Raw genomic sequence first — 17106 nt, 5'->3', positions numbered from 1 at the left:
TCTTGATGGTGTACTTTCATGCGAGGCAGTTCTTCCTTTAACATCGGTGTTAACATAATTTGACACTTCGTTACCGTCGTTACCCGACTCAGTGTCACTCTTGGCATCATCGCTACTATCGCTGTCACCTGATTCATCGTCACTGTCATCATCATCGTCACTATTGCAATCGCCATTAACCTGGTCAGCACCAACAGTGAGAGGACCATCATCGTCGTCATCGTCTAGCACGTCTCGAGCCCGCTTCTCGCCGTGCCCCTGAAGCGGATCTGTGGTCTTGAGTGCACGTTGCCTGTCCAGCTCCCACTCCTTCTTCTGCTGTTCCAGCTGCTGGTCGAGGCGGTGCTGCTCCAAAGCGATGCCTTCGTCTGCGCACTCCAGCACGTTCATGGCATACCTCTCCACGCCAGTCAACTGTAACAAAAGGTATACGTAGAAAAAATTCTTGGTAAATGATGACATTATCAATAGAGCTATAGATATAAAGCTATCTCGCGCCGATAGTTCCTAATATACCTACATCTCTAAAAAATTAGGGGCTCGATCAACAATTTCCAAAATAAATCATTCCCTATCAACAATTTCCCAAATTAAATCATTCCCCATCTCAAAAAATGAAGGCCTCAAATCACGAAAGTGCTGAAGCTTTTATGAAACGTGAAATGAGCAGTAAATAGAGAGAGAAGAGAAATAAGAAAAATATTGATTATCTAGAAACTTGACCCCTCTACTGGCATTCGTAATCAGGCAAAATAAGTTCTGGAGTGGTATTATCATGAACAGTGCCTCAAAGAGTCAACGCTCTAATACTGCCTAATCATACCACTTGGGCATAAAATCATACTCCATACAATACAACATTGGTAAATCATGTACAAGACGACAGAAAAACCAGAGTAAAATAGTGAATCAATTAAACTTTAATCATTAGTCTAAAGTTAAGCGAGTTGTAGCGTTGATCGCAACATACCTGGGACATGAGTTTATTGATTTCCAGCTGGACTTTACTGGGTTCCTCAGCACCAGGAGCGCCCGAGGTACTGGGGTTACTGTCCTCATTGAGGGGAATGTTTTCGTCGAACTCGGCGAGATCGGCCGCTGCCTCAGCCATAGCGTAGCGTGCAGCCACCACGTCAGTCTCGTCCTCTGCCGCCGCCAGTGCGTTCTCCAAGGCACCTAATAAAACAATCAGGGATTGCATCAAGTTACTGCTGTCATTTCCGCGGTAGATAAATAATCGCGTACCTCCGTGTTATTTGGGCTGAGGCAGGCTGGGCAAGATCAAGGGTAGCAGGTCACGGGGCATAATTTATACGCAGCATTCATTGAGTATGCTGGAGAGATGGTAATGTTACGGTTACAACTCAATCATATGCTATCATTCTAGTTAATGAGATTGTGCATTAAAATTGCATACAATTCAACACTGAGTTCCGAGAAGAGAAACTCTGTGAAAGTGATTTAATCACAAGAAATATGTAGGAGTAACTATAACCAAAGCGCACCTGGTTTGATGGGAACAACGGAGTCAGGTGAGGCGTCCGCACCAGCAGATCCAGCAGGCTTGTCAAGCAGCTCAGCCATGCGATGTGTCGCGTCAGCGTCGGTTGACACACTGAACAACTCTTGAATAGTTTGCTGGCGAGAAAAATATTAGGGTGAAGTAGTCATGATCTAACTCATTTAAGCTCTAATATCTTCCCGAAGCATCACCTAACCACTATCAACGCTAACAGCAAAGCTTCTCTACAGCTCCTACACAACAAAAGATGAGCAACGAACCTCTTTGAAGAAGGCAGTTGTGAAGTTGCCGCCTTCGATTGCAAGGTTGCCAAGCATACGCTTCTGGTTGGCTTTTTTGAGAATGTTTTCTTCTATTGTCTTCTCAGAAATTAGGCGATAGATGTGGACATCACGGGTCTGGCCAATGCGATGGCAACGATCCTGGGCCTGCAGTGTACATATAAAGTCACGGATCAGAGTAGTCTTTAATATTTGCAATTTGTAAGCTTGGCAAGTGGTATCATAAAATTAACAACAATGATTTTGCCAACAGTACTACAATATTAACCATATAATTTATACAAATTGAAAGGATCAAAATCTAGAGATTTATCAGGCGATGCATTTCCAATAAATATTACAGAATAGTTCTAAAACCGTGAGCAGGAGAGCCAACAAATGATCAATATAAACACTGCAATCGGATAAACAATGAAATAACCATATAATTTGAACAAGACTGGCTGCAAGTTGCAAGTAATATTACCTGAGCGTCCATAGTCGGGTTCCAGTCAGAGTCGTAGAATATGACAGTGTCTGCACCCGTGAGGTTGACGCCGATGCCTCCAGACCGCGTCGAGAGGATGAAGCAGAATATTCTCTTATCTTGATTGAAACGTTCCATCAACACCTGTGAAACACGTGATGGAAATAAAGGTGAGTCTGTGTGTAATTGAAAACTATTTGGAAAAATGAAATAATACATAATATACTACATTTATAATAAAAAAAGACCAAGGTCATGAATGATACCTACTACTTACCCCCTAATATACTGAAACTACTTGCAACTTTTAAAGACGTTTAAAATTGGGGGGAATTTCAAATTGCTATGAACATATGAATAATGATCTAAGTTCAGAAGTAAACTGAAATATTGTACTCGCAGATAGAATAGCATCTAATCCTATACCTACCTGTCTGTCCTGGACTTTGGTAGTGCCGTCGAGCCGGAGGTAAATATGACCGTGGTAATTCAGGAAGGATTCAAAGACGTCCAGCATGCGAGTCATTTGCGTGAAGATCAGAACGCGATGACCATCGGTCTTCAAGGTGCGCAGAAGACGATCAAGAGTTTGCAGTTTGCCTGTCGATTTAAAAAAATATAACTCAGTACTCTGCAGTGAGTGACAGAGAGCGCATTTTTTCGTCGACGAAAACGTGAAGTTATGGACGGACAGACAGACGGACATGGCGAGCACAATAGCGCCTTTTTCCATAAATGAGAAAATGTGCTAAAAATGCTAGTTTAATGCTAAAAACAAAATAGATGCTTATTTTATAAACGAAGAGTATTCTTCCATTGTCGAGCTGGAGATAGCCAAGTAATATTCACATGAATAAGATCATAAACATAACTGTCGAAACTATGTGGACAATTTCAATGCGATTATGGAAATTAATTGAAAATTTTCCAGTTTGATTTTCATATTGCTCTAATGTTGGGACAGCACCATCCCAACACTTTCCAATAGATTTTTGAGATGCCACATGACAAATAATCTGCATAGTTTGGACATAACGGCTCAGATACGTCAAAAACAGACCGTCAAAAAGCTTGACAAGCGCCTACCTTTATCGCATCAAATTATCTCTTATCACCTTTACACAATCAAACAATCCCATGCATGATGAAAAACGATAATTCTGGGATTGAATAAGAGTCAGGGCAGATTGAGGTCCACCTTTGAGAGCGTGAGAAGAAACACTAACCACAATCATATTGAATGAGCCGAGGATCAGGGAACTGCGTGAGCTGACTGTTGATGATGGAATGATGCCGCACGGCTTCAGGACTGAGGAGCTTCATGACCTGCTGCTGCGTGTGGCGCTCCCGTATCACCTCTGAAGGGTCGGGGTGATGAAGCAGGAGCTGCGGGGCGCTGCTCACCACCGCGGGAACGCACAACACGAACCGGTCCAGTATACCCTGTATATTAGTTCATAATTATCAACAAACGTAAAACTTGATAATGAATTGCAGAATCTCAAAATCATCAATGAAAAACCTGTCTACAGTCTAGGGTCTAGGCGATTCAATATGAAACAGGCTCTTCTTTTGTCGAGGACTAGCCAAGATCGAATAACCCAGTTGATTCCAATTCGACAAGAGTATCTAAGAATGAACGTAAGATTGGTTCCACGGGGAATTTTCGAATCTGTATCTCATCAAGCAACAAAGCACCATCAAGTGGAGGCACCTACCTTCATATGATCAAGTCGCTGTTCGTTAGTGTACGCCAGCGGTTGCATGGCAGATTGTGTTGACCAGAGTAGGCCGTTGAGCGGCTGTGGCACCGTCACCGCCTCGATCAGGTCCTCACCATAGATGGGACACGCGCGGCAGCGACGCGTGTTCAGGCGTGCGAGTGTGAGCAGCTTGGCTCGACGAGCTTCTGCACGTGCCTCTTCCAAGTCGCTCTGGTGACACACAATATTTACTCGAGTGAAGACATAACACAAGAAAGTTATTAGAACAAACACAATTAACATCAACGTCATGATTTTCTTGGTAAAAGAAGGTCGACAAAAGTGAACTGACCAGGTAAAATATGCTGGTGACACACAATATTTACTCGAGTCAATACACAACACAAAAAAATTTATTGGAATAAACACAATCAACATCAATGTAATAATTTTCATGGTAAAAGAAGGTCGACAAAATTGAACTGACCAGGTAAAATATACTGCGCTTTCGCTCGTCCTGCTTGGAATTTTTCGCTGGCGAGACGCCGGCGCCGCGAAACCCACGAGCTGGCGACCGCGACTCCGACGCCGGCCCGGCCGGGCTGCCCTGTGAACAAGAAAAATTTTATAAAACTCGCACCTCGGAAATAATGTGAGACAAAATAAACAAACCATACAGCGAGCTACTAAATTTCTTTCCCGATTTGCTGTAATGTTTCCTGGAAGAAATTCTATGACTCAAAAAACGATATTTCATCAGCTCAAAATAGTTATTACTTAAAACGACATCCAAGGAATGATCATGAGTATCATGAAAGAGATTTTATCAACACAAACCGAGAACTGAAGTGAACTTCAAAGGCAGATCTCATGCACAAACGCACTTGAGTTATGAAAGCAAACTATAAAAGAAGCACTCACATTGCCGGTGGGAGAGGGCATGGGAGTAGGAAGGGGTGTACTCTGAGGCGTGCTCTGAGGGGTGCTCTGAGGAGTAGAACGCACTTGTACCCCTCCAGTAGCGGTCTGAACAAATGAAATGTTCACTTTAAATACCTTATCACATACACAAATGAATAATAAAGAAGTATCAATGCTAGAAGCCTTACTTAAACTTGAATTTCGTCAAAATCGCAAAATATAATATATAAGTATAAATAGAGAGGAAACAATATTGCAAGCCAGGGAAATGATGCATTTCCATTCATATACAATAGCTAAGTGTAAGGACATGCACTTTGGTCATGTAGCAGGAACATGTCGGGGATTGGCGTGTAAATAAGAGTATTAGAGAGCAGCCAATGGTTCTGACACTACGCGAGATTTGATTCTGATTTGTTTTTCACCTTTACAATTATTCTAAAAATTCAAAGTTTTTAATCGATTACAAAAATGAGTTTAAACAAAATTTGAATTCCAATGTGCAACTTAATTTTATTATCAGTATGAATTTTGCCCACAATAGCAGCTTAAGGCACCAAAAGAAGAGAGAATACGCTATTTTTCACAGCTTGAAATGCAGTTCATTGTTTGTACGTCATTTCAGATGATCATAAAAATTCTTCCACATAGCAGGTTTCATAAATCAGAGCAAATTAGTTCATAGAACTAGATATACAGAATAATCGAGCTCAAAATTAAGTTCTTGAGCTGACGTGAGTATTGACATTCAATGTTTACCTACGTTTAATGTTTACCTGAGTGAGAGGCGGTCGTGATTTGAGAGCGGCAGTAGGAAGAGGTAACCACACATAGACAACACAAAACATTATTATTGGACGTGCTTAGTGAAGTTAATGTTTACCTGAGTGAGAGGAGCGGCGGTCGTGGGCTTGAGGGCGGCGGCAGAGGGCGGTAACCGCAACACAGGTCGTCCTCCAGGACCCAGCGTGAGCACGGAGCCCTGCAGGCTCTTCAAACCCTGGATGGACTGGATCTTCTGAAGTAGAGCAGTCGCTCCGCTCGTGCTCACACCTGAACAATCATAATGACATAGAGAAACCAAAAATTATATTAATCAAATTGAGAAGGCACACATTACTATGGAATAGGTAAGTAGGGATCAGTATTTACACACAGAGGCAAATCGGGGCTCACAGGCGAAATCTGAAATGAAATTGTTAAAATATAAAACAAACGTTGTAAAGAGAGTCGATGGTAACAATAGAGTAACAAGAGAGGAAAGTAGTTTGAATAGAAATTAAACTTCGAGCAACGACGTGTTTATTCCGAATGCATTTCGGTTGTTGCAGACTCCACTCTGGTGGCAGGACAGCTACAAATTGTGTGCTTTCTTTTGCAATAAAGAGTATTGTATTACTTATGTCATGCGTGAACAGTCAAATGAGGACTTTCCACAAGTAAAAACCTCATGAAAAAGAGAGCATACACTATCTACGTTAGAGATATAATGTGTGTATGAGCGATGGTTCAAGCTGCTAACACTGTCTCCTGACAACTGTAAATATATACCAGTGACTGTAAATATATATAGCAGTAACTCACCCTGCAGTGAGGTAGGTGCAGCAGCAGGTGCAGTGCCGGTTTGCTGTGGTCGTGTGGCGGTGGTGAGCAGCAGCTGGCCAGACGCGGTGTGCATGAGTTGCAGTCCCTGCAGCTGCTGTCCGCTCCCTGCGACGGGTTTGGCCCCAGACCCTGACACTCGATTGACAGGAACACCGGCACGAACCGCACCCGAGTTCACGGCAATCGGGATTGCTGGCGAAGGAATATGAATTTTTGAGAAACTTGTCTCATGATTGAGTAAAATTGAAAGTTCAGAGTTACAGTACCAGACAAATCTAGATAAGGTCAGAATTTATACAAGTTTTTGGTCGCTCAGCGAGTGAGAACATGTAAACAAGGGATAATAATAAACAGGATATGGTTTAAATGACAGGTTCCTTTCAGTTCCAGTGAAAAACAATGCAGTCTAACAGCTCATGAGAAAGGGTGCAAGAGAGTACAATTCTGGAGCAATAATCTCAGTATGTTCATGAATTATGGTTACAAGAAAACTACCAAATGCCTTGCTTTAGGGTTTTTAGCCATTCATTGAGCGGACAAATACGCAAAAAATTTGAAGTTCTAAGGCTAGTATGAGCAAATACGACCAATTATAAGACACCTATACTCAAGAGCATAGTACCTCGAAATTTTATTTATTAAAGGAATAAATCGAAGTTGAACTATTTAAAAATACAATCGGTCATTATGCTCAAAATATTTAGATTCGCGGAAATTTTCATACCTAATTATCTAATTATCAAGGAAGCAACTATGTATGCTAACTTGTCAACCAAAAGGTTTAGAATTTGCAAATTTGGCTCATCCTTGATCAAATAGCTGTGAAATTTCTTTGTCGCGGAAAAAAATTTTAATTTGATTTGCCTCTTTTCAAATGGGACATGGGACACTGCGTAGCCGGCTTTGTGAAACTCCACGATTCAATAGCTTAGAAAAAATAACCCGATACTTAATAAAAGACTTAATATAAGGCAATAAACTTGAATTAACTAGCTCAAACCTTTAAGTGCGCCCTGGTGCTGGATGAGCTGGTACCGCACGTTGGAAGCCGTGCTGATGTTAGTCACGGTGGCAGCTGCAGGCGCGATGCCCGGTGTGGATGACGGTGCAGGTCGTGGCCGATTCATAGCTCCAGCAGCAGCGGTCGGTAGAGGGTGGGTGCTGCTCGAGGGGACTTGACTGATGCTGCTAGGTTTGTTGGACTGTCGTACGTGCAGTCTGATTTTGCCGGGAGGACATCTGGCAACAAAGAAAACTATTAGTAAGTACGAGGTCGTTAAAAACCAAACCGTCCAATGGACAACTGCTCGTATATTCAAAATTACTAGCAGCAGTTACAAAAAATGATACCTATAGTAGACATAGAAAAATTAAACCATTTGCAATGGATTAGAAATTGTCAGTATTGTGCATATGTTTACTCGACCAGTAAATTATTCTTATTCAAAAGACTAGTGTAAAGCAGCTAAGTTGAAGCCAGCTATATGCATAAAATATATATCCTTGAGCCACCAGAGCCGCATGCCAGTTGAAGAGCGAACCAAACCATGACATTACCTGGGCGGGGGCAGGGGCGCGCTGTCGATGTCCACTATGACACGCTGAGGACATTGGAAGCGCCGCACACGGTGTGCGGCGAACGCAGTCAGTGTCAACTCGAGCGCACAAAGAAGCAGGTTCAGGCTGAACAGGTCCACGTGCTGTGAATGTTAATGCACAACGCATCATGAACACAACGAATAGGCTTCCGATTTTTTACATTCTAATTGTTAAAACAAGGCATCATTGAATCTGGATCTCAGTCTATTCATCAAAATTTAGGTCAGGCAACAGCATGTCAACTTTGGTTTCCTTTACTTTAACCCATTTAGTTTAGAGGTTATTTATTATTGGATTATTGCTTTTAGGCAACGCATAATGATAACATTTTACAGTTAAATTTGATGAAACGGTTAACCTTTCACTTTAAACTGTTATTAATACTTCTAGCTTGTTACTAGTAGTACGCTGGGATCGCATGGCATATTTTAGGTATTAATAGGATGTGCATTGACATAACATTCATATCAACTATATGGTCAATGGCTAGCAAAGCAGCTCACAAGTTAACATTGCTATTGTGACAGGAGCTTACAAGTTAGGAGCGTAATATACCCAAGTCCTGCTTCACAGAGCAAGGTATTTGCGACTATGGCGCGAGATCCATGCTCAGTTCTCAGAACAGCCGGCTTCTACTCTCTGGTTTCATCATATTTCTGCACTATAAACTGCACTCTGCCGTCACTTAAACTACATCATGACGCTAAATATCATCGCCCTTCACTGCACTCTGCCATCATTCTACCTGTACCATAACGCTAGATGTCATCATCATTCACGGCACTCTGCCATCACTCTACCTGCACCATAATGCTAAATGTCATCACCATTCACTGCACTCTGCCGTCACTCTACCTGCACCATGCATTTCGCTACATGCCGCCACCATTCATTGCACTCTTTCATCACTGACAGAACGCCGCAATCAGTGCAAGCGATGTGACGAGCACTCTGGAACACTGCCACAAGCAACGAGCAATTCTAATAGATTTCAAATGAGCAAAGACGAGCGTTGCAGGAATCCTCGAGTAAAATGATAGTAAATTATCTGGCAGATTACAACTTCAAAGAAGGCAGGTCTTACTTTAAAAGGATCGTAGGCAGCAATGCTCCAGCAACAGGACGGCGCTGAGATAGATAGAGGCTCCATCATGAAGGGCGAGACGGTGGGTCGCTCTTCAAACAAGTTGGGGTGGTTACAGACTTTACGCAGCTGCATCAGCACGTTGATAACACTCAGGAAATTTCCAGTGGCAAGAGTTTCTTTCGTCCTGAAATACGAACCCTAATTAGTCCGATTACAAATTCATTTTATTTTGTGAATGCTTTCAATTTTCAATAGGAGCAGGGAAAATTTTATTACTGATTACACATATATTCATGACGCGAAATATAGTCAGCACGTAATATAATCAAGTCAGCAGATTAATCATAGAACGGATAGTAAAACGTTAAGGAGAAAATTACTTGCACTAAAGATTGGATGGCAGATGTCTCCATTGTTGATCAATAGATCTTAGATGTTCAAATACTATAAAGAACCAACTGTAGTAAACTATTCATGGATTTGTTTAGATAAGAACTTACTTGGTACGCGACATGAACTCTTCATAAAGGAAGCGCTGGCGTTTGCTGAGGCGACACATGACGACGTGCTCGTATTTCTTAGGCATCTGTTGCTCAACTTCGCTCTTCAGTCGCCGCAGAATAAAGGGTCGCAACACCTACAGAAAAATTCTGGGTTAGTACAAGAAATGTAAAGAAATGAGGCATACTTGACCAGATTAAATGTTCATGCGGGAAATGTTCAGGAATAAGACCCAATTAGATCAGACGTTCATACAGGTAATGAACTGACAGAAGACCAACGATGTTCAACAATGACGGAATAGCCAAAAAACTACAATAAAACAATAAAATAAATATATGATGATAGATTAGACATATTATTTCAAAGGGCCACCAAGATTCAACATAAGAATTGAAGAGCCACAGGACCAGAAAAATCACCCCATGTTTCAGGCACAAAATACTGCTGCTGATTTCTACTAAATGTCTTGAGTAAAAAATCATCAGCTAAACGTAGCAACCATAAAAGCCTGTGGAATATAATAAATCGAATCCAAAATTTTTTTTGACAATAAAAAGAATGGAGGGATTAATCACGTACAAAGAGGAGTATTTGAAGAAAAACTAACCTTGTGGAGGCGTTTGATGATGTTATCATTGTACTCGCTGTTGCCTTGTATCATGCCTGACACGGGGTTACTGAACCATTCCCTGAACTCCCTGTGGCTGGCAAACACATGCGGCATCAGGAAGTGCATCAGCGACCACAGCTCCATCAGGTTGTTTTGCAGGGGTGTCCCGGTCAGCAGCAGACGCCTTCAATGGTTGTTAGCAAGTTCATTAAATCAAAGAATTTTCTATCATCAATACACTTCTTGTTGGCAATCTTATTCTTATTATAGCTTAACTGGATAAACAAATGGGTAACCTCAAGTTCCCAAGGCTATTAGATTTTATATGAAATATAAGCAGAAAAATTATTGCAACAAGTTATTACAACAGCGCACTACACGTCATTACTACACAGATAATATAGTTAAATAACATACAATTTAACACTGACCTGTCACTTTGAAAGTTGAGCAGCAGCTGCCAGCGCTTAGACTTAAAATTCTTAATATTTTGTGCTTCATCTAGGATGAAATATTTCCACTTCTTCCTTCTAAAACTTTGGTGATCCTGAATAACTAATTTATACGATGTAATACACACATGGAATGCATTAGGTTTGGTCCAACCTGCAAAAAAAAATCAGCATTCAAGGAAATGAGATTTCAAATCTCTGAACAAAATAAAATAGTTATCAATCACCAAAGCGCCATAGCTACCAAGTAGTGACTTGAAATTCAAGGATATTTTTTTAAAATATTTCAAGTCAGGCCCAGAAGAAAATAAATAATGATTTAAAAGAGGCGTAGTAAAACTAAAGCAAAATAAAAATAAGTCAGAGTAAAATTAATGTAGAACAAAATCGACATATTACTATTAAATAGTCAAGACGAAACTGTGCAAAATGCTTGGCTGGAAGCTACTCACCAGTTCTCTTCATCTTTCTCTCCTTCTGAGTGCCGAAGTAGGTGAGTATTTTGAAGGCAGGACACCACTTCTTGAGCTCCATCTCCCAGTTGAGCATGACTGAGGTGGGCACGACGATTAGGTGAGGGCCCCAGTTGCTGGTCTCGCACGCCAGATGAGCGAGCAGCGAAATCGTTTGGATTGTTTTACCCAAACCCATCTCGTCCGCAAGAATGCCTGCACATCAAAAACATGGAATGGAATCGCTACACATCAAGAGCACAACTGTGACATTGAGGCAACTCAATTTGAAGTTTGGTAGCTCATACAAAAACATTAAAATTAGTCAAGCCTCAAACGTAACATTTAGAAAAACAAGGTTTATCTGAACCAACACAAGTAGTGAAAACCTTCACTATAGGTAATAAGTTTATGGATGATGGTAACTCACCATTGAGATTTTTATCATACATGGTGACAAGCCAGTCCAATCCGACATGCTGGTACTCTCTGAGCGAGTGCTGTAGCAGGAACGGTACGGGCGTCGTGACCGCCGTGCTGCTGAGCGTGAAGCCTTTTGGCTGCAAGGCTTCAGCCACAGCCGTTGCCTGCTCCAGCTCCACGTCCGCTGCGTCCTCAGCTGCTTTGCTGTCTGTAAGTGCAAAATAAAATTATATGACAAGTGCCTATTGATCATTGCATGCCTGATAATATTAATCTCAGACAAAAGACGCCCATATGAAAAATCAAAGTAACCTCCTTACTGTTTGTCTATTGTTGGGTATATTTATCGCCTTAGCACGAGTCACAGCAAGACTTAGACAATAAGAAACATCCGGGTGTACGGTATTCCTAGCAGTCATTTCATTTCATCATTCCAAGACATTAATTTCATCACAATTGCAAGAACTTAGCTCCTCTGAATTTTCTTGTCATAGTAAGAATCCAAATTCAAATGGATTTAAAAAGTAGTCAACTCACCGCTGGGCAACGAGGTTTCCTCAAGCAGACTCTTGAGCCCAACGCCTTCATCGTCATCAGATTCACCATCCTCAGACCCGGTGAGGCCTTCATCATCACTATCACCTTCATCATCGACATCACTAGCAGTTGCAGGATCACCAGAGCAGGGTCGGGAAGCACCAGCTTCCGTGGAAGCGTCGTCCTCTTCTTCTTCATCATCTTCATCGTCTGAAGGAGGTGCTGAAGGCAGGGTAATGGAAGGAGAACCTGCATATTTGCGGCGCAGATCTTCCAATGAAAGATCATTGTCTGCCTGGAGGAGAGAATCAATTCAAATATAATTTCAAAATGCATTGCAACTCATTTTCTTCACGTATTTTTGAGTTGTACACATGTGTATATATATAAACTGAAAACTAGATTTGCATAATTAGTTATTAAAGAAACATCTGATATTCCACAGTAAGTTTAATTCTGAGAACAAAAATGTGAATAAGAAACCTGTAATTCTGCTATTTCCATATTATAGTCAGTCTGCCCCTCGTGTTGTTCCTGCTCAGCCAGTGTTTCCTCGTCATCCTCTTCATCTTTGGCAACATATTCCTGGTCATCCACGTCCATCGCCTGATCTTCCGCAACCTCGTCAGGTTTTATTGCTGCATCAACTTTAGTGGCTGTTTCTCCATCAGCAGCCTTGGGAGCCACATCCGCTGTATTTTCCTGATTTTCTTCCGAGACAATAGTAGATGCACTGTGCTTTCTTTTCCTGCCTGATCTTGTGAATGAGTGATCAGGAGCTGTGCTTGAAGAAACTGCAGCGTCATCAGGCTCTGAAGAACAGGAAGCCTTCGGACAGTCCTCTTGGTCGGCATTCTGCAACCAATAAGATGAAAAGCTTACTTTATACCACGGCTGAAACTCTTGTGCATTTAAAATCTTATAAACACTTTTTTACTAAATTGATGATAATAAAAGTTGACAAATATAGCAAATATTAATTTCTACTTAAATTTGATTCAATACGTACAAGACACGACATGACGGTAAGAAGCAAAATGGTTCAACAGAACAAATGGCACCAATAAAGTTAATTCAAGACTTACCTTTTTTCAAATAAAAAAGCCTTTTAAAAAATATTAAAGCATGGAATGTGGATGGTCGCTCTGACCTGCTCATCCTCAGACTGTTGGCCAGCCTGTGCTCTGAGAGAGGCGAGATATTCAGGTGGAAGGCTCGTCAGCAAGTCATCGATGGTCTGTCCACTCTCCTGCTGCAGCAACTGCACTTCAGCAGCTTGCTGGCTTGGGTCATCATCTTCCTGGGCGATCGTAGCCTCGTCGTCATCAGAATTACTCACAGGTTCAAACTCGTCATCTGATAAGCTACCAACAGAAGGAGTCTCAGAGCGAGTGGACAAAGCAGAAGAATCTGTAGGCCTCTTCATACTTTCTGCTAACATCCCAGAATATTTTTCAGTTTGATCTACAATGAATGATAGTTGCTGGTCCAAAGCTATCTTCTTTTTTTCGTCATGCTTGCTGGTGATCTTGTAATGGACAAGTTTTTCCACATTGCTCCAGAATGTTCTAACTTCACGAGCCATGAAGGCAGCAATTTTTCTTAACCGCATTTCCTCTTCTTTCTGAGCACGCTCTGCTGCCAGCTCCTTATCTTGAAAGTATTTAGTTACCATCTTTGCACACTTTTTGGCAGCAGCTTTCTTCCATTTTCGTTCTTGAGCAAAGTCAGCACTGAGCCACACCATCTCCTCAAGCAAATAATCCCAATGGCATTTTGGTCTTGCAGGTTCATGTACTTTAGGTAGTCGTTTTTCAGTCCACAAACCCTCTTTCCGGAGTTGGGCAATACGAGCAACAACATTAGCTTCATGACGAGCTTTTTCAACCATCTGATCTTGCTGATCATCCTTTTTAGTTAAGCTGCTTGCAGATAATTTGAACAAGGAGTCTTTGACCCTGGTATTGAGGTTTGTAGTGTCACCTTCTAGCCTGTGTTCTTTGTGATAAGCCAGAAGTTCAGGAGTAGGACGTTTCAACCAATTGTTAATATCCATGAGATTTCCGTCGTGATCCATAAAAAAATACTCTGTAATATGACCATTATAGGAGTCTCTAACGGCCTCCATTTTACCGCGCTTCCAACGAATGAGGGCTTGACACACCTCAGCAGAACTAGCAGGCTTGTTACCAAGTAAACAACCATCGTAGCGAGCCCTTTTTGCCGCGGGCTGGTGAGCACAAAACGATGGTGGTGGAGGTCGCCTTGCAGGTGGATCGGATATTGGGTTAGTAAAGCCAGGCGAGGATGACACAGCATCAGGAGAGTTTGGCTTCACAGAACTTGAAGGAAAGGGAGAAGACAATGAAGGGGAAGTTGCCGTGGCGTTCATGATTAGGTTGGATGGTTTTGACACTGAGGATATCACCAAGTTGCTGCCTGGCAACAAACTATCAACCTCCATCTCACCACCTCTTGATTCAGTGTCTTCATTGCCACTCTGAAAATAAAAACATGCGAACCACTCAATTCCAGCATTTCTTTCAAGGAATGCAAGAAATTCAAACAAAAAATTTAATTGAAAAATATATTGATATGCGAGTATATAGAGAAAACAGGCATTATTTGAATCATTGCTGAAATATGAATGTTACATTTGGTTAATTCCATATTCTTTTTCACACACCCTCATTGATAATTAAAAAATTTTAGGTTAGTTTTACCGAGGTGTCAGGATTAGGGACTAGAATATCTCATTATAACTCACATTTTCAAAATAAAGTGAACAGGAAACTTTAGACAGCCTTGTGTACACCAATGACTCTATGACTAAAGTCTCTTTCAGTTTCACACTTGAATCACACCATCAAGGCAGAGGACAGCACACTCAGAAGAGACAAGAAAAAAGTAGGTACATAATTACTCACAGCATTTTGAAGAGGTAATGATGTGAGAGTAGCAGAGGAGCTGCCACTCATCACAAACTAGCAGAGACACAGAAGAAACCTGACAAGATCCTCCTCTGTGGTCACCTATACCTGCAAACAAATTTCAAAATATTAGTAAACTTTTTTCAATAATAAAAGCCTTTACAGATACACTGGTGAAACAGTAGTTTTTGTGTATAAGTAGTATCACAACTTTGTTAGTCTATATGCATTGCTGTTTATTTTGTTACTCGTTTTATATGCTAGTAATAATCCTGGAATCAAGTTCAACCCGGGAGTATAGGTACATGTGTACTTCATTGACATTACTTCAGCTTCATAATTTCTACCTTTCCTCATGAGACTTGCCCTTAATGACCAGAATCCTCATGTTTGCCACCTCAGAACATTCTACCAATTATTGTCTTGACCACAAAATACTTTAAAATTACAGGTGCAAATGCAACAAACCGTTTTATAGATTCTGCACTTGAATATTAGTGAGAGTGTATAATGTTGGAGCTATGTATAGATTTGCTTCATAACCTTAGGACACATTTACACAATATGGTTTTAAAATTTCAAATCCCCATCAATATAAACTAATTTTACTAACTAACAACATAGTGATTGTGACAAATTTTTATTGTTAAGATAACTATTATCAATGGAATACATTTGCAATATGAAGCATTTGTTTCTAATAACTTTTCACATCTATTTCTCTTCTTCTCATTTCAAGTAAAGAATTTTTTCTGATGATTTTTCAACATATAATAATTGTAGTGTGAACTACCGTCAAATGGGGTAATAAGGGACGGGTGGGGTAATAAGGGATGGGCGGGGTAATTTGGGATGTGCGTTCCACATTTTGTAGAAATGATGTAGCAGCTAAACTAATCAAAATATTGCAAAACTAAAAATAGTGGCAGAAACTTCAACATTTTTACTATATATTACCGTCAAGCAGGGTAAAAAGGGACAGTTTTGACCGTTTTTTGTTAATAACTTCTTACCATGAAACATTTCACAAACAATTTAAGGCTCATTTTATAGCTCAGTGCGAGGGCTATTGAATGGCATCTTCAAAAAAAATTCCATATGCTATTTGTAAGGTGCTAGACACAATATAAAAGGCTCCTGAATTTATCTGGAAATGGGTAAAAAGGGACACTTGAAATAAAACTCAATTATAAACGTTTGAAGAGTGCAGAGTGTACTCACCTATTACCAGCAGTACTCCAAAGTCCTCCTCTTCCTTTTATATGTAACGTAACAACAAGGAGCTCAACAAGCTTCTTTAGGAAGTGACCATTGCATTGAGTGACCAGGATGTTAGGAGTTCTGCCTAACATCCAGGCTGTTCTGCTCCCCAAGAAGATTTTATTTACATTTTACTTCATATTTTTGCTTAAATTTAAAATTTAAGCAAAAATCTTTGTGATTAACCCATGTTTATCTTAACTGTGGCCTTCCCTAAAAGAGGATCTGCTGTAAATGTGTTTTAGGGTGGTCCCTAATTAAAATGGTGTGAAATTACAAGCCGTCCTGTAAGCTTACAGATACAGAAGAAATGCTATATGGCTGTTGATATGAAACATGCAGAGGATAAGGTGATTGTAAATGCTCAATGGCATGTTTATGGATACAGTAATTTCACATCAATAATACGGTAATGAATGAATATGGTGATATCACATCAATAAAGTATGAACAAGTAAAAAACACAGAAAATGTCATTTATTCTACTCTCTACAATGAAAGAGGAGGACTTCAGAGTACTGTTAGTAATCGAGTACACTCTGCATGCTTCAGACATTTTAAAATTGAGTTTTATTCCGAGTGTCCTGGATTACCCCGTTCGCAGGGGTAATTTGGGACTGTTTTATTTTCTGACTGGCACCTTACAAATAGCATATGGAATTTTTTTTTAGATGCCATTCGACAGCCCTCGCAAAGAGCAATAAAATGAGCCTAAACTTGTTTATGAAATTTTCTTGGTAAAAAGTTATTAACA

At 40.6% G+C, this 17106-nt stretch overlaps 1 protein-coding gene across 2 annotated transcripts in view; it reads right to left on the bottom strand.

Annotated features, from left to right (window-relative positions):
• The window catches only part of LOC108681070 (helicase SRCAP), a 33441-nt gene that overhangs the window by 13139 nt on the left and 3196 nt on the right, over window positions 1-17106 (bottom strand). For both annotated transcript variants that reach the window (XM_018170044.2, XM_018170045.2), the window contains exons 2-25: window positions 15090-15200; window positions 13313-14662; window positions 12646-13017; window positions 12163-12457; window positions 11633-11833; window positions 11203-11418; window positions 10730-10904; window positions 10296-10482; window positions 9685-9821; window positions 9182-9368; window positions 8056-8198; window positions 7499-7737; window positions 6478-6690; window positions 5777-5946; window positions 4894-4998; window positions 4460-4579; window positions 3988-4203; window positions 3496-3712; window positions 2700-2869; window positions 2270-2413; window positions 1783-1950; window positions 1506-1638; window positions 971-1176; window positions 181-414 (exon numbers count right to left, since the gene is read on the bottom strand). In XM_018170044.2, coding sequence (XP_018025533.1) covers window positions 181-414; window positions 971-1176; window positions 1506-1638; window positions 1783-1950; window positions 2270-2413; window positions 2700-2869; window positions 3496-3712; window positions 3988-4203; window positions 4460-4579; window positions 4894-4998; window positions 5777-5946; window positions 6478-6690; window positions 7499-7737; window positions 8056-8198; window positions 9182-9368; window positions 9685-9821; window positions 10296-10482; window positions 10730-10904; window positions 11203-11418; window positions 11633-11833; window positions 12163-12457; window positions 12646-13017; window positions 13313-14662; window positions 15090-15140 — 5649 coding nt within the window. In that variant the 5' untranslated portion in view covers window positions 15141-15200. The remainder of the gene's footprint in view (window positions 1-180; window positions 415-970; window positions 1177-1505; window positions 1639-1782; window positions 1951-2269; window positions 2414-2699; window positions 2870-3495; window positions 3713-3987; window positions 4204-4459; window positions 4580-4893; window positions 4999-5776; window positions 5947-6477; window positions 6691-7498; window positions 7738-8055; window positions 8199-9181; window positions 9369-9684; window positions 9822-10295; window positions 10483-10729; window positions 10905-11202; window positions 11419-11632; window positions 11834-12162; window positions 12458-12645; window positions 13018-13312; window positions 14663-15089; window positions 15201-17106) is intronic.

The sequence above is a fragment of the Hyalella azteca genome, unplaced genomic scaffold (genome assembly GCF_000764305.2).
Source record: "Hyalella azteca isolate HAZT.00-mixed unplaced genomic scaffold, Hazt_2.0.2 contig17868, whole genome shotgun sequence".
Lineage (NCBI taxonomy): Eukaryota > Metazoa > Arthropoda > Malacostraca > Amphipoda > Hyalellidae > Hyalella > Hyalella azteca.
Note: the sequence above shows the minus strand (reverse complement) of the source record. Positions and strands in the feature narration are given on the sequence as shown.